The following is a 17,881-nucleotide window of genomic DNA, read 5'->3' as shown; positions in this document are numbered from 1 at the left end:
GATTTGATTGCGTGCCACTCGGATTTAACGGTTTACGATAAAGCTGCCTCTACGGACAAGACATGGTCCAAATGAACTGCGTTTCCGAGAGAGCCTGACTGTACTACTGTATGCATGGGTCCTGGTCATCAGCTTTTGGATTTCATCTGATTTATAAGCAAACGTGAAGCCAAGTTTCCATATAATATAACAGACCTGTTCAATGTCTCCCGGCCCCGGGCCTGTTGGATCTGGATGGCTCTATGTAAACGCAGAGGCTGACTTTCAAACACCGCGGCAGGGAGCCACGGTGGACTTAGCAGCTCAACTCTGCTCTGCCTTGGCCTCGGGCCTCCGCTTTGCTCTCCCTCTCTCTCCCTCCGCAGTCTGACAGAGAATTGGCATCTCACATCGTCTAATGAAGTGTATGTCACAGTTAAATTCTGAACTGAGCAGACGTACGTCGTCTACTAACAACAACTGGGTGGCCAGTTCGAACCAGGACCTACCTGCTTGCTGCAAGACCTTACTAGGCAATAACATTTGAATGAAAGTTATTGAGCAGGATAAATCTGATGACTCTCCCGTTGCCATTTCTCTCCATGGCTGCAGGTCTAAACAGAAGCTTACAGTCATCATCATGAGCCATGTCTGGACTTGAAAGAAAGAATAGTCAGACATTTGCAAACAAGAAAAAGTCTCACATTTATTTGATATCAAACAAGAGTTGAATTTTTATATAAGCTGACAATGGGATCGTACAAAATAAATGATATGAACCTAAACAGTGCTGAAACAAGTCACACTTCCCAACCATTTTACTTTTTCAAATTTTCAATAACTGTTAATAAATTAATTAGTGTCAAAGGCTGAAATATGCTTGTAAAACTTGAAATATCGCGTTGACACATTTTTTGAAACCTGACAATTTCTTTCAAGTAAAATAAATTACACAACGACCAAATTCACGCCAAATCTGTGCTTGGCATGGTGTTAACACAAAATATTACTGGCAAAGCTCTTGATTCATGAAAGCAAAAAGCACTTCACAAATGAAGATGTATGGTTTATTATGGGATTTTTAAAAAATGATTTTTTTATTCAATTTTTTTTTATGTTCAAACATACCACAATGAGTCAAGTGAGAGGAAAAAACAGATTTGAGCAACCTGCTTCGAGAATAATCTTCTCAACATTGAAATGTTGTATAATTGGTTGCCATAACATTTTTTTCATATTTTTTTTTTTTTTTACACTTGTGGTACAGCAAAATATATTTTCTTTTAGCTATTACTCTGACAACAGTTAAATGTGCAATAGAGAAAATATAAGGCCTGAGTCTGAATTAGTGGTTCTTTGTTTGACAGTCCTCACTATTTAGTGGAATGACTCTAGAACATTCTAGAGTCCAGGACCCAACAGATACTCATCCTCATTCATTCTGGAATCCCCTCCAGGAACACTTCACCAGTGTTCTAAACCTGGAGTTCTAAACCATTGTTTTTTTCTCTTCTTCAATATAATACAAATGCAGGCTGGACAGGAATGGCGCCAGACAGACCTCTCTCTGACACTTGTAGTGGTCTACGCATTTACCTCTCTGAAGTCCCACAGCAGAGCAGAGCAGTTCAAGTCCACAGACAGACAGACGGTTTCAGAGGATATTTGTGTGTGTGTGACCGAGTTTGTGTGAAAAAGTAATCCATCTCCTTCCTCCCTACCACTCACAAACATTTCACTTCCCGCTCCGACGGGTCATTAGGAGTGCAGAGATGGAGGGCTGGGAGAACCGATGAGGGCTGGCAATAGTCTTGACATCAACCAAAGCCCACACACATACATATGTTCAAACCTGTGCAAAAACACCAGAGAAGTGCTTCCTCTCCTTCCTCCACCCATCTGCTCAGAGGCTGGTAATGAGCTGCATCTGTCCGTCCCGGGGGCCCTCTCCCTCGGGTACACAGTCCTCAGCGCTGGGGGATACGATGCACCCATTGCTGGTGCCCCGGTTTATGTGGTAGTAGGACAGGGGCTGGGGCCCGTCGCCCAGCTCAGGCATGCTTTTATGGTACAGGTCCTCCCCCTCGCTTCTGGGGGAATGTGACAGGTTATCGTCTTCATCGGGGGGGTAGGATGAGGCTGAGGGGGAGTCTGAGGGAGAGTCTCTCAGGTTGGGCATGCTGGTGTACAGGGAGTCCCTGTTGTTGTTGGGTGACTGGGAATCCCCGTCCCCTGTTGCCCCCACTGTCTCTGAGCCGTGGCACCCAGGGCCCTCCACAGCCCTCCTGGGGGCCTTGTGGGCGCTGTAGAGCAGGGAGTGAGTCCTCTGGGGCAGGAGTGGGGCCTCTAATGCCTCCTTATGGTGGGGATGCAGCAGCAACTCTAGGGTGGGTTGACCTCCACCTACTACCCCGACTATACTGCCTCTCTGGGGGGACGAAGCCTCAGCGTGGTCCACCACTACGGCATCATCTTCGCTGCTGCTTCCACCCCCACAACCCCTATCCCTGTCCACAGTCACCCTGGTCTGGAGAGGGGCCTGGTCCCTGTCCCTGCTATCCCTATGGGGGTTGTGGCCCTTGGGGGCCCCGCGGGGCCTCAGGTTGTTGTGCACCAGCTCAGAGATGATCATCTTCTCGAAGGCGGCGTCATCCAGGCTGAGGCCCCCCAGGTCCCCCGGGCCGTGGACCACGCCCCCGACCACGCCCACAATGTCCTCATAGTCGTCTTCCTGGTTGTCTTCCTGGTCACGCAGGGAGTAGCTGTTGTTAAAGTTTCCGTTGAGGGGTAGGGTGTCCATGGCACTGATGTCCCTGCTGTGGGTCAGAGAATGCTGCCCTGCAACGAGAAGCACGATACCTGGATTAGATATCCCTGTTTTAAAGTTAAGAATCAATATCAAATCAATAATACAATACAATACAGTTTGATACTGCTCAGGACACCTCACTGTTAAGTGTTTGTAACCTTTGCTATCTGGATATTTTACATTGATTTAAATCATATTTATATGTTCATAAAATATACAATTAAAGAGGTTCAAGTACAGTGAGTTCCAAAAGTATTGGGACAGTGACATTATTTATTGTTTTGGCTCTGTACTCCAGAACACTTGACTTTAAAATGATACAATGACGGTTAGGTGCAGACTGTCAGTTTTAATTGAAGGGTATTTTCATTCATTTCAGGTGAAGCGTTTAGAAATGACAGCACTTTTAGTACATGGTGCCCCCATTTTAGGGGACCAAAAGTATTGGGACAAATTCACTTATGTGTATTAAAGTGGCCAAAAGTGTAGTATTTGGTCCCATATTCCTAGCACGCAATGCCTCCATCAAGCTTGCGACTCTACAAACGTGTTGGATGCATCTGCTGTTTGTTTTGCTTGTGTCAGATTATTTTGTGCCCAATAGAAATAAATGGTAAATAATGTATTGTGATTTAGGAGTCACTTTTATTGTAAATAAGAATAGAATACGTTTCTAAACACTTCTACATTAATGTGGAGGATACCATGATTATGGATAGTACTGAATTAATCATGAATAATGATGAGTGAGAAAATTACAGAGGCATAAATATCATCCCCCCCCCCCCAAAAAAAATGCTAACCTCCCCTGTTATTGTAATGGTGAGAGGTTCGCATGTCTTGGGGGTATGATCTTTGTGCGTGTAACTTTCTCACCATTATTCACAATTCATTCAGGACGATCCGTAATCATGGTAGCATCCGCATTAATGTAGACAACTTTTAGAAAAACGTTCTATTCTTATTTACGACAAAAGTGACTCCAAAATCACACAACACATTATTCACCATGCATTATTGTCGCTTACCCAATACTTTGACGCTTACTGTACTTCAAATTTGACCGTAACTGTAGTTTTTAACTGTAGTTTTCTATCATATGTGTCTCCATCTAGCATCATCATGTCTGAACATCATAGACAACACAGAAGATATCCTGAACAATATTTCACAAATGAGAGAAAAGAAAAACTTTAAAAAAAAATGGAACATTACAGCAACACAACACACAGATAATGTAGCTAGCCAGGTAACAACGACAATGCAAGATCAACATGACATCATAACACCGAAGTCATGAGAGGGAAAAGCTGTGGGGGAGGTGGAGGTAAAAAAAAGAAAGAAGTGACAATGACTAAAACATTCATTCCACACTTAAAAAAAAAAACAAAAGAAAAGAGTAATGTCGAACAAAGACTTTACGGCCATCTCAAGCACAGCCCCCAACACCACCACGACACACAGGCACGGTGCAAAGACTCACTTTACCACCACTCACATCAAGTGTGTCTGCTCAGGCTATCTTGCCTAAGAACTGCTGATATGCAAAAAAAAAAAAGTAAAACATATGCTTTTTTATTGCGGCTTAAAAAAAATAAAAAATAATTACTTGAAATAACACAAAAGAGGAACGAGGAGGAGGCTTCGAAAATCAGGCCTGGATTCAGTCGGTCTGTCTCAGATATGGGTGCCCGCAAAAAGTGACTGATTTATTTGAGTACAACTCTCATTTTACAGATGAATTTGAAATCATTTGAAAACGTTTCAGAAAGCTATAGAGAACAAATCCTGTGAACAACTGAATCCAGGACTTGGCAGGTGGAGGGGTTTCAGCAGCAAGCAATCACAGCCTCTTAAAGTCTAAAATGGCAGGTACACTATCATATCTCTTACTTTCTCTCTCTGCTTAGAATGTGATGGGGGGGGGGGGGGTAATTTGATTTAACAGGTTTCTATCTATCTACTTCTCCCAGATGGGAAGGAACTACTTTGTACACAATAGACCACATTGATAACCTCTTGTGAAGACCAAAGACTGGCTAGAAGAAAGTCGGCAGAAGATGAAGAAGAGGGAGAATAAGAAGGATGGAGAAGAAAAAAAAAGAGGCAAAGATGTATTTTGCAGATGAGTTACTGCTTTGCTTCAAGCTCTGCAAAAAAAGGGTGAGATTGAAGTTTTAGATTTCAGTTAAATGAGTCTGAATAGACCTGACTGGGAGGCGGAGGAATACAATCGGAGCTGAGCTGTGACACACACTGCCGTGGAGATGAGGAGCATCTCTTCTCTCTCTTTGGTGGAGAGAAAAGAGTGTGAAAACAGACATCAAAGAATTTTGATAAAGAGTGGAAGGTGGGAAGACAGAGGGAGGGATGAAGTGTGAGGGCAAAGAAAGGGAGAATATGGACAAATTCGGAAATAGCGTGAAAAGCCCCATTGCAGGTTTTGCATTTGTTTATGTATGGGCAGTCATTTGAATGCAGACAGGTACGCAGTAAATTTGGCAGTTTTAAATCAACACTTAAAAGGAGTTCATTTTAAGCACTGTCTTAAGAGTATATACGGTCCCACTCTACAGAGTGTAAAAGTTACTCTGATTAGAGTGTTGCATTTTGAGTGTTAATCCAACACACTTGCCAGTGTTATTCACATGTAAACGAGAATTAACACTCACAGTGAATAGAATTAACGCCCATTAGTGTTAAAGAAAAACACTGTTACAGTGAGTCGTTTGGGGTGAATATGGTGGAACGCAGGGGTCCCCCACTGGCGGCCTTATTTGGCCCACACATTTTTATTTTTTATTGTTTGGACATAAAAGACTTTAAAGCAAATAAACTCCCAAGAGATTTTAATTTTGGACATCTGTTCCAAAGTATTCCCTGGCATTATAGAGAGATTTATGTGATCGTATACAAATGTAAGCAGGGTTTGAAATGACTCTGTTTTAGTCAAATATGATACACGTCTGAGCTTCTTGCGGTCACTTTGCATTCTACAAGTTATCTGTAATTATGTTCTGGTACCCTGACCATCCGCTCAAGAACAAATTGGCCCGCGGGTGAATCTAGTTGATGATCCCTTGTGTAAAGCCAAGTTTGCATATTTCCCATGGTGCCTTTTCTTTGAGTGAATTGTAGAGTTATGCCCCATGACTGTATTTGTTAATGACATGGTTGTTGAATTCTTTCCCTTTAAAGGAATGTGGCTTTCACCTAGGTGAATGTTATTACAATTCAACTGTATGACAATACATTACATACTGTATATATTAAGGCTTAACTTTGATGGCCTAGTTTGACCCTAACACAGTGGTGTTAGGAAACTCCTGGTTTACAGGCAACATCAGGACTGCAAGTCATTTTTATTCACCGCAACCTGCATTCAGAATGACTGTCAGGGTTAGGAAACTTGACAGAAAATACTACCATTTAAACTGGAACAAACATTTCAGTAACGAGTGCAATAAATCTTACCAACTGATTGGATTAGTTAAGAAAATGTATATTATTTGTCTTTGTGTAGCACAAGATTAATCAATCAATTGATTGGGACAAAATTGGTTTGACTTTGGATAGCCTATTTCTACAATTTATAGTTAGTTTGAGGGGTTTAAATCATTGAACTTTGAAGATATTGGAATTTTAACATATTGTCCCATGTACATTGTGCAATTTACTGACGGTCCCTAACTAGCCCCATAGGGATATCCAAAGTCAACCCAAATGTACGACAGGCAGTTAGAGTCGTGTGCTGCTTCACTACAAACTGATGATTACTTGTGCTGTCAGCTGTTGCTGGTGCTGCAGTCACGACTACAAGTCTCGCAATACTCTGTTTTGGACTAGATTGCCTTTATGACCTAAATGTATCCTATTGGCACTTTGTAGTACATTTTGACAACATAATACATGTTTCTGACTCATATTGATGCCACAGCCTGTTTTCTGAACGAGAAGTCAGTTTTTAGGGGCAGTTGCTCTTTAACTCCTGAATCCACACTAGAAATGGTACACAGCGAAATCAACACCGGCCAATTTGCTGTGTATTGTCTACTGGGAGGGGGGTAAGTGATGTGAACAGAATTTAACTGGACACAGCCGGAGCCAGACAGCTGCATTCTGGGAAAGATTCCAACTGAGATTTGCCCAAGATGTTCTCTTTATCGTTACTGCATCAAATTAACATCTGCACTGTATTACCTTCAAATGAATACACTTCCGGGTGAGGAGGCTCATCTAGAACGACTCGAGCATTTTCAACTTGAGCCTCTTCAAACACTTTACACTCGGGTGATTCATCATCATATAACACTACTTGACATCTGTCTGTTAAGAGAGTTGCACCCAAACCAGTCAACATCTATTCGGTCAATTCTTCAGCTTTTCATGTTCTTCAATTAGTCACTCATAATGTTTGAGTGCTTCCATCTTCTTCAACTGTGAGTCGCCAACGATAGTTTCTGTGATGTGTGAGGATGCAAGTTTAAGGAGTATCTCCCTCGTGGCTGTGTGTCTCTCACGTGTATTTCCACATGACTAATCTGCCTGTAGGGAGGACTGACTGACTGATGATGTGTCTCGGCAGGTTAAGGGATGATGACACTGACGCAGACAATAAACGCTTAATTAGACCGTCACTTCATTCACCACCACTGCTCAACTAGAATAAGTTAGCGTAGACTGTAATTATCCTATCGTGAAAAAAAAATGTCTCAAAAGCATTGTCTGCTTGCTACATAGCAGGGGTATTTGTAGATTCCACTTACATTTGTGGTGTTTTGATCATACTGGTATTTCATTGATATCACGACGGTAATTAAATCATAATGTGTGATTGTCACATAAATCGGTTCGTTAGGTTCCCAAACTCTTTCCAACCTCATCCAGGGGGGAAAAAGGCAGAAAATGTGACTTAAAAGTGTTCTCAGTGTTCTCATTGTGAAGCGAGTGAACTCGGCGACCTGCCAAATCAGAGCGAGCGACTGCAGTTTCTGTATATTCTCCTGTATCCTTCTCCCCCCCCCCCCCCCCCCCCCCCCCCCACACACACATTCATCCTGGTGCTGCCTCCTTTCCTTCCATCCGCTCCTCTTTCATCATCAAATGCCTCTGCATATCTGAGGGGTATATAATTCTGCCTGCATTGCGTCATGTGCTCCCGTGTTTCTCTGTTCCTTTGCTTGGCTTCCTCCTTTAGTCTGACAGAGAGGGTATCTGGGTCACGCTACACAGACAATGACAGCATTCAAATAAATGGGGATTCGGGGTTTGTAGTCAAGAAATAAATAAAGAATGCCATTGAACCTGCTCAAAATGGTATCATCGAAGGGCGAAGGAGGAGAATGGTAAATAATAGGATATAATATATAAACTGAATAAATTAATCTCGATTTCCTATAAATGAATGTTGGAGTAGTCTCGATAAGATAGCATTGACCATTCTCAACCTTATCTCATGCTGTGTTACAAAGCGCAGCTTGCATACTAGCTAGAGAGAGAGAGAGAGAGAGAGAGAGAGAGAGAGAGAGAGAGAGAGAGAGAGAGAGAGAGAGAGAGAGAGAGAGAGAGAGAGAGAGAGAGAGGAGAGGGAGAGAGAGCAATTCTAAAACAGAGTAAGGCTTCTCAACAATTCATGCTGTGTAGGGGCCCACAACCCCACAAAGTACCGCTATTTCAATTAGTTTCAAACACACACAAAAACAAAACAAATGTTTGTCCAAATGGCACCCTATTCCCTATATAGTGCACTAACCGAGTCAAATTTGTCAAGGTGGCACCATGGTGGAACTATGGTGCCATTTCAAACACAGATCTACATTGAAAGGTTAGAGGTCACCATGCACCTGGTGAGTGAAAGGCTGGAGGGGAGGGGGTGTTGCACACCACCGTCTCAGCCAGCAGGTTGTTATAGGGGTTGTTAGGGTCGTGGGCTCGGAGCAGAGGGTTAGTTAGGAGGTAGTTGCCAGTCATCCCTGTGAGAGAGAGAAGGAAAGACGAGGCAGGAGAGTGAGGAAGAGAGGAGATAAAGAGAGGGTTACTTAGGAGGTAGTTGTCAGTCAATCCTGCAAGAAACACAGAGAGAGAGAGAGAAGATGTGAGCGAGGGAGGCGAAAGGCTATTTATATTATTATACAGTTTTGTAACATTATTATAGAAAGGATGAGGCAGGAGAGTAAAGAAGAGAAAAAGAAGAAGATGAGACCAGAGGAAACAGGGACGTGTGTGTAGGAGTTTCAGTCAGTAAATACAACGTGCTAGTTAGTTGAGTAGCTGATGTTTAAATAATGTCTGCACACCGCGTTCTCCAGACTTCATTTCACAGAACAGCAGGCACTAAATACCATCCGCAACAAGTGGGTCGGTCGTCTGTTGTAAACAAAGCCACTTGCTTTACCACCAGATAGTGCCAAAAACTCCGGTACAATACTCACAACATTGCCAAATAGTTTCTCTGTTAAACAAATATTTGACTAATAAATAAACACAACAGTGGGTTATAAAGTGGGAGTCAAATGATTCAGTATGATTAGCCATTCATGGTCAAAATATTCAGTATGATTACAGTAGCCATATAAAACAAGTAATTGCGAGTATCCACTCTGCAGTCAGCAGACATAATATAGTCAATACAACCACACTGATGATGTGGGGACTACACATCGGTATCTAGTGACATCACTCTGCTCCAAAATGTATATAGTATACATAAGTATAGACACCGGCTGGAATGTGGTTTTAACGAATCAGCATTCAGGATTAGACCCATGTGTTGTATAAAAGTATAATGTCCCGTCATTGAAAACTAATCTCTTATATCTCATCTCTTATCAGGAGCGATTAGGAGTTATCTTTTTGCTGATGGCACACACTGATAAGGGGGAAAGTTGAAAAAAACGGAGCTGTGTAGTGTTAAACCTCACTGCGACCCCCCCCCCCCCCCTGTCTCTCTCCTTCCCCCGTCTCTCTCTCTCTCCGTCTCTCCCAAGCTTTTTCTCTATCTCTCTCCTTATCCCATCTCTCCCTCTCTGTATCTCTCTCCTTATCCCGTCTCTCGCTCTCTCTCTCTCTCTGTATCTCTCTCTCTCTCCTTATCCCATCTCTCCATCTCTGTATCTCTCTCCTTATCCCGTCTCTCTCTCTGTATCTCTGTATCTTCCCACCTCTGGTGAGGAAAACTTATAAGGAGAGATACAGAGAGAGAGAGAGATGCAGAGAGAGAGATGGGATAAGGAGAGAGATACAGAGAGAGAGATTGGATAAGGAGAGAGATACAGAGAGAGAGATGGGATAAGGAGAGAGATACAGAGATACAATCTCTCTCCTTATCCCATCTCTCTCTGTATCTTTCTCTCTTTCTGTAGCTCTCTCCTTATCCTGTCTATCTGTTTCTCTCTCTCTCTCTCTCTGTATCTCTCTCCTTATCCCATCTCTCTCTCTGTATCTCGCTCCTTATCCCATCTCTCTCTCTCTGCACCTCTCTCTCTGTATCTCTCTCCTTATCCCATCTCTCTCTCTGTATCTCTCTCCTTATCCCATCTCTCTCTCTGTATCTCTCTCCTTATCCAATCTCTCTCTCTCTGCATCTCTCTCTCTCTGTATCTCTCTCCTTATCCCATCTCTCTCTCTGTATCTCTCTTCTTATCCCATCTCTCTCTCTGCATCTCTCTCTCTCTCTGTATCTCTCCTTATCCCCCCCCCCCCCCCCATCTCATGGCTGAAAATCAGCAGGATCAGGTCAGGGTGAGGATGAGTCAGTGCAGCCAGCCAGTTCCTGTAGCCAGCCAGGGTCTCCCAGAGTTGAACACACAAGCAGACACCAGCTTCTCATCACTAACACTTGAAGCCAGACTAAATAGCTACATAACACTTCTCCCATCCAACAAGTAGCAGTTGTGCAGGTCGACCATCAAACGACATGTTTGAAGTGAACTTTGACTCATTTAAAAATATTTTTAGCGTGTATTTATTTACCCGTTCAAAATAATATATTTCATTTGTTATTCATGGTTTATTTAAATCAGGACGGATACGAGCACTAGACCATATTGAGTAAACAATGATCAGTTTATCAAAACGCAGCCTCTTTGAATGTGGAGGATCATCCATCAGTGACTTGGTCAAGTTAAATGCACACAAATGAAATCTGCATCTGCCAGATTTATTCCGGCACTTGTTGTCTATTCAAGGTCACATAACAGAGAGAGTACAACACGTGTAAACAGAGACCGTGTGGACAGAGGGGGCGGTGTCTTACCCTGGTTCAGGGTGGAGGTGCTGTTGATGTCTCCGGAGATGAAGGAGGATTCGGACTGCTTCCTCACCGTGTCGTTCCACATCCTCCTGATACGACTCTGCGGAGGAGGTAAACAACACACGCATCGTATGAGAACAACTGTCAACACCGACGTCAGTTCCATGCAACAGAAAAAGAGCACAACACTATGGAGGCATCAAGCAAACACAACGGATTACAAGAACCACTTCCAAGACTGACGCAGGAAACAAAATGGATGCATCCGAAATGACACCCTATTCACTTTTTTTTCATCTTTTTTTTTTTTTTTTTTTTTACAAAAGTAGTGCACTATATAGGGAATAGAGTGCCATTTCAGACACACCCACAGTGTATTGAAATGACCTTCAACACTGATGTCCTTCCGTGTCACCTCTACATGCTAGCATGCAACAGGACAACAAGGCGTAGGCGCTCCCTTTCATTCTCAGGGGGAAAGAAAGGAAGGCTATTTCACACAAGGGGATTGGACTGTCCACCTTTAACTCAACACTAACACTCTCCCCTCTATGTTAGCATGCAACAGAAAAAAGAAAAAAAAAGCCTTTCCCTTCTATGCCGCAAACCAATTTCCCCCGGGGACTAAAAAGCTATACTGAAGTACACTACAGTACTGCTCTCAATGGAAAGAAAGGGTTGAGAGAGAGAGAGTGTGTGTATTCCAGTGTTCATGCTGCTCCTCGACGTGCTAGCATGCAATAGGAGAAGGAGGGGGGAAAAAAAACAGGAAAAGAACTCTCCTTTCACTCTCAAAAGCAAGAAAGGACAGAAAAAAAAGGTATATATATAATTCAACTTCCCGCTGCTGTACTGTACCTAGTATGTACTGTACCTGTGTGGCGGAGGAGTAGCGTGCGGTGGATCGAGACGTGGCCGCCTTGGCCGAGCTGTGGGACCCTTCAGAAGGCAGACCTCCGCAGCACTGGGACTGGCGGAAGCATTTGCTGTACTCTTTACGGACCTGCAGCGGGCACAGGATCAGGGCAGAGCGACAGAGACACAGTGAACTCAGAGACACCACAACCGTGACAGTCGACTCCAGAGAGCGAAAAAGAGAGGAAGCTGCCTCGGTCCTGCAACAAAGAGCCACAAAATAAATATATTTATCAAATGCCACCGAGCCGACAGCAGCAGTTCAAATGGCGTGTCTTTGGAGATAGGGCTATCACAGCTACCACGATGACACATTCAAATACCACCATAAGGAGGGGGGGACAAATACGACACGGAAGGTGTTACTTCTATCAGAGATGGTCTTAAATGTCAAGAGACAGTAGACAGCAGACTGAAAAGTATACATTTTGCATTGGACTTCTGTACACACAGATACCTTCTGTTATCTTACTTCTTTGGGAAACTAGACATAAAAAAAGAAGGTTATTTCCCACCTCTGGTGAGGAAAACTTATAGTCAAACATTGATGTACAAAATGTTGTCGCATTATCTTCGTATATATGTCATATGTATTAAATCCTTACCTTTTTCTGGAGGAGGCAGTGGAAGATAAAGATGAACATCCCTTGCAGAGTGTTGAAGATGGTGAAGAGGTACGCCATGACCACGGAGGATTCGTTGAGGAAGAACAGGCCAAACGACCAGGTCAGACCCAGGAGGAAGAGCAGGGCAAACGCCCCAAGCACCCAGGATCTGAAAAAAAAACACACACACACACACACACACACACAATATTGTTCCCAATCATTAATAATAAACTAGGTAACTTCCCTAATTTCATCTTTCATTGACTTGAAGTTTCTCTCTGTTCGGTTCCTACGGATTTGTTCTGTGGGGAAAGAAGGAGGCTGTAATATTATCCCTCTCTATTTCTCCTTCTGGACACGTTATACAGTATATACAGAGCAACTCATAAAAGCTGATACGTAGATTTTTGAATGAGAACTTCCACAGAGTCTCTGACAGAGTCTAAATAACTATGTTTCCTTGGCCTTCCTCGGGGTTGGCTGGTTAAACAGAAACAGCAAACACAGCAGGTTTCTCACAGGAGGTCCAGGAGAAGCCTAGAGGGAATCAGATAACCAATGGTGAGTTCCCTCTGGCCGACGGCTGGCACAGGGAGCCATCGATGCACAGGAGAAAAAAGAGTGAGCAACCCTGGACAAGAAAGAGAAAAGAGACAAGTGAAAACCAGACACTGTACCACATCTTTGAGTTTCAGAGAGAGTCCAAGGACAGAAGAAAATGCAAGCCTTAAAGAGAAAGATGCTGCAGATTAGTTGTGCTTTTGTGTCATTGTGTACATTTTTCGCTATTTGAAAAACGCTGGCTCTTTATGGTTGTTGAAAGTCAACTAACTGATCATTTCAATGTCTTGTGGAAAGTTACCAAATCTAACTTTGCGGGACTAAATAAGTGGTCGATTAGAGGTGGACTCCAATTAATGACAGTTAATGAGTTTTGGGTCCTTTGAATAAATGATTTGTTTGAATTAGCCACTATCTTTGAACGCAGGCTCTCTTTAAATTACATTCTTAACCAGGATAGCACGGCTCAGAGGTCAATTAAACAATTTTGCTGGTATTAAAAGCCGAAAAAACAAAATGAATATTTTTTTGGGGATTACATGAAGTCCAAAACACAACACAGGAATGGCACATGTCATTCTGTCTCACAGTTATTGTTTGACAAGTATTTTAGGACAGAAACTGGCTAGGGACTTTTCTTTTATCCAATTCTCTGGATTGAGTGGATGTTTGAATAAAGATGTGGGCACAGCTCCAGTTCCTCCCCCATCACCCTTAAATCATATATATTTGAGCTAGGGTTCCAGAGGAACCTGAAAATGATGCCAACACAGGAGCGACTAATACAAGAGGTCAGGGTTGCAGTTCTGAATAAATAAAAGAGGCAATAATAAACCCTGCATTGCGCAAACACGGCCCTCATAAACACCAACTAAAAAGGCAACACGTGAGGATAGAATCTGAAGTAAATATATATTTGTCCACTCCAGTTATGGGTAACTGAGATGTAATTCTAAAGGTCAAATACACCAAATTCACCCTTTAACATTGCACAAACAAGGCCATGGCTGGGAATAGGACAGCACACAAAACTGAGCTGACACAACCAGTAACACCAGCTTTCACATCACCTCCAGAGACCCCCCCCCCCCTCACCTGATACCGCCCAGCCGGGTCGAGTCGGGTTTCATGGAAGTGGAGTGCTTCACCATCTTGTACATGGTCACCACCAGGATGATGAGGTTGAGCTGTCAAAACAGAGGCACAGCGAGCTTAGCGCATCACACTGGGGCGTGGCATTCATTCCATGGTTGGCGCAGCAAAGCATGTCGCCTACATTTCGATGCAACTTAAAACTGCAAAAAGGGTGATTTGCACACAGAAACAGGACAAACTCTCCGAAATGTAACTGGCAGCATGTCCCCTGCACGTTTTAGTGACTTTATGAGATCATGCATGGTAATTATGCTTAACCTGTAGTGATTGTGGCACAATCGCAAGCGTCCAAAGTTAGGACGTCTTACCAAGAGGGATATGAAACATTCAAGCTCCCGTGTAAATGGTAAAACAGACTGCCTCCCAAAAGTGAGAATAGAGAGGTTTGTGGCTTAGCTTCGGTCTCCAGCCCCACTAAAACTGGCTATGATAAAGTGCCTTGGGAAGCCCCTTCCCACTCCCATGGCTGATGCAACGCACAACCTCAGGCCTTACTTAGCCAAGCAGGCGGGTGCCAAACGCAGAGTGTTATTCCTCACCGAGAGAGAAAGAGAGAGCGAGAGTGTAAATCTAATACGGCCAGAACAGAACAGAACAGAGAGAGGGTGGAAAAGACAGAGCAGAGCGCCATATTTTTTAAACAAACGTCTAGAGCCAGGAAAAACAGCTCCATATTCTAAGCTATACATTCAGAGAGGTTTCCATGACTTCAGGATGTTTTTTTCTATGAGCGGGGGGAGACTTAAATTTGGCTCAGTCACTACCACATTAAAACCTCACCAAAAAAACTATTCAGTAAATATTCAGTAAATACTATATATTATTTTTATACTTCTATAAAAAAAAAACATATCTTCAATTATAAATTATTCAAATCTTCACCATAATCTGCCCCCCCCAGCCTATTTATTCTGAAACCTGACCAATCTTTCTGAAAGAAAATAAATGACAAAAACTTCATGGGTTTGCGAGAACACAAAGCAATACTGTTCTAGTAGAGATACGGTCCCAAGTTTATTAAATACAATATATTTGTGGGCAGAATTTTATGAAAGCTGTTCACTCTAGAACATGAATACACCAGTCCAGTAGAGCCGTAGCTATGTACTTCCCTTTAAAAAAAATAAACCAATAACGTGTGAAGAAAGACAGAAAGAGGGCAGAGACAGAGAGGCATAGAGGGAGAGGAGAAAATACAAATAAGGGGGTTTAAGATCAGAGAGATGTGGAGTTTTGTCTCCTAGCCACTAGGGCCGATTTAGGTCCGCATGAGTCGAGTTGTTGGAGATGCATTAACACAGCCACCAGTGTCGACACAGATCTGATGAGACAGGCAGGCAGGTAGGTAGGCAGGCATAGAGGCAGGCAGGGAGGCACCGAACTGTACATGTCCTTAATTCCCCCCGCATCCCACTATCTACAGAAACCAGAACACACTTTTTCTTGGGTATCTATGCACGGCATGTGCTGTATAAACACAGTATGTACACATTTACACTTGTCTTCTGTGCGAATAATACAAATGTATGTATGTGTGTGTGAACTCCATGCAGCCTGTGTGAAATATTAAGAGGTGAAGACGGAGATGTCCGTGGAACAGGGATTGGCTGCAGATGCGTCATGATCCTCGGCAGGGCCAGGGGGTTGTGGGTAATGGCTGTCTGGCCCACCCACTCATTACTTCCATGTTCATCCGTCTCTCCCCATCTCCCTCAACCCCCTCTGTCTAACTGAGCAAATGACCTTCATGCCTGAGATTGTCTCTTATCCTCCTCCTCCTCGACTGAGTGTGTGAAAGGGAGGAATTCTGCCACAATGCGCAACTCTTTCCACAAAAAAAAACTGCTAAGCTGTTGACTGCTGCTCACTTGACTAGACTGATTTCATAGGACTTTACAGCTGAATGGCTGCTGATGTCCTCATGTCAGATATAATGGACCACTTTCCTTTCACGCAAATTGATCAGCGAAAGCAAGAGATAAGTGACCAGACGAGAAAAAAAATATATTAAAAAATACATGTATTTTTTTCCCACTGCACATTTCTTTGAGGAAAACATTTTTTGGATAGATAGACATATTAAAACAGAGACGCAGGCATACTGTGTGAAACATACACACACACCGGATTTACATTCACACACACACACACACACACACACACACACACACACACACACACACACACACACACACACACACACACATGGCTTACCATGATAATGAAGGTGACAGGTCCTATGAAGCTCCAAATGAAGTGGTTATCCACCCTCAGCCAGCAGCTGCAATGGGACATGGTCATGTGATCAGGTGATAGCCATCCCTCAAGAGCAAATGAGCTATTCTGGCTCTCCCACTGTGACTGTAACATCTCTGCAATTACATTCTAAGAACACAGCGGCAGTTGTTACATCGTATCCTACTGATCACTAACCAGCCTGGCTTCTAGACGAGATAGATGGCATGATTATATAGCTTCTACAGCAATACAACAGTGATTTATTTACCTTCGTGACCAAAGAAGAGAGAGAACCTGACCTTGAGCACATTCTGGCTGCGAGCCACACAACAGCACTGGTATTGCCTGCACGACTTCAGAGGCTACCAATGTCTACAATTGAGAGAGCAGTCTGGCTCTACGTTAGACTCTAAACAGTCAAAACGTGGTCACAAACAGTTTCAACAAAATGTGTTGTGCTGAAGCTACTGTATGTATCATCAGAGGAGATGTTGATTCAAATTCAGGGACTGTTGCGCTACAGCCACAAAAATGTAAAAAAAAAAAAAAAACACCCTATTTAAGGAAGGCTTACGACAAATCATAAGGCTTGTTCTTGGATAACGGCCACTGAAGAATAAAAGTTTGAAGGCGCAAAGGCAAGAGAGAAAAAAAGCTCCGAGAAAATACCAGACCAGCACAACCAACCAGCCAGAGAATTCATTAATGTAGTGGTTTTGCTCACAGCTTTTCTCTTTCCTCTCTGACAGGGTATAAATTTGCCAGGAGGCAGAGGGAGACTAGGGCCTGTGATGTAGTTCTCATTAGCACTGTGGGGAAGAAAAGGAATCTTGATATGGAGCTGGCTGGCCTGGGAGACCTGATGCTCTCTGCACAAAGAAAGGAAGATAGATACTGTTGAATGCTCCCACAGTTTTATTGTGTAACGTTTCCACTTCAAGGTCTTCCTCTGACTCAACTTTTCGTACCCTGCACCTGAAGGTTACTGGACGTGCGTAAAATAGGGTTGTCAGAGTAAATCAGTTAACTTGCGCTAACTATTTGTAATTTTAGTGCAATTTTTTTTTTAAATGATTTTTTTAATTAAATCGTGTTGTCTGAAAGCATTAAAAATACACTGAAAACAACCAAAATACATCATCTATACAGCTAAAAACGACAATGCGATGTCAAAATAAGTTGACATTTAGGTTAAAGAAAGTGTGCTTTATCAATCTACTTGATTTTGCTTATCATTCCTTTGGACAAAATCGAGACGTCAATATCTTGTAATGCATTTGTATAAAATGTTTTCAAATTACAGCTCAATTCGAGCAAATTCTGAAATGACGATTAATCACAGCAAATCCTGCAATTAACTCAATA

General features: G+C 42.9%; 1 protein-coding gene across 14 annotated transcripts in view; it reads right to left on the bottom strand.

Annotated features, from left to right (window-relative positions):
* Positions 1-659: 659 nt before the first annotated feature.
* The window catches only part of LOC110508614 (adhesion G protein-coupled receptor L2), a 105,421-nt gene continuing 88,199 nt past the window's right edge, over positions 660-17,881 (bottom strand). For 2 of the 14 annotated variants that reach the window (XM_090225489.1, XM_090225490.1), the window contains 8 exons: positions 16,493-16,559; positions 14,219-14,310; positions 12,560-12,728; positions 11,914-12,042; positions 11,043-11,139; positions 8,632-8,760; positions 4,287-4,325; positions 660-2,817 (listed from right to left, as the gene is read on the bottom strand). In XM_090225489.1, the coding sequence (XP_090081615.1) occupies positions 4,288-4,325; positions 8,632-8,760; positions 11,043-11,139; positions 11,914-12,042; positions 12,560-12,728; positions 14,219-14,310; positions 16,493-16,559 (721 nt within the window). In that variant the 3' untranslated portion in view covers positions 660-2,817; position 4,287. Of the gene's footprint in view, positions 2,818-4,286; positions 4,326-8,631; positions 8,761-8,802; positions 8,851-11,042; positions 11,140-11,897; positions 12,155-12,559; positions 12,729-14,218; positions 14,311-16,492; positions 16,560-17,881 lie in introns of those variants that run through there. The other 12 variants (XM_036965905.2, XM_036965907.2, XR_016492847.1 and 9 more) reach the window with 8 other exon arrangements.

The sequence above is a fragment of the Oncorhynchus mykiss genome, chromosome 28 (assembly GCF_057628025.1).
Source record: "Oncorhynchus mykiss isolate SJ-2025 chromosome 28, ASM5762802v1, whole genome shotgun sequence".
Lineage (NCBI taxonomy): Eukaryota > Metazoa > Chordata > Actinopteri > Salmoniformes > Salmonidae > Oncorhynchus > Oncorhynchus mykiss.
The sequence above is the reverse complement of the archived record's forward strand: the minus strand, read 5'-3'. Positions and strand labels throughout refer to the sequence as shown.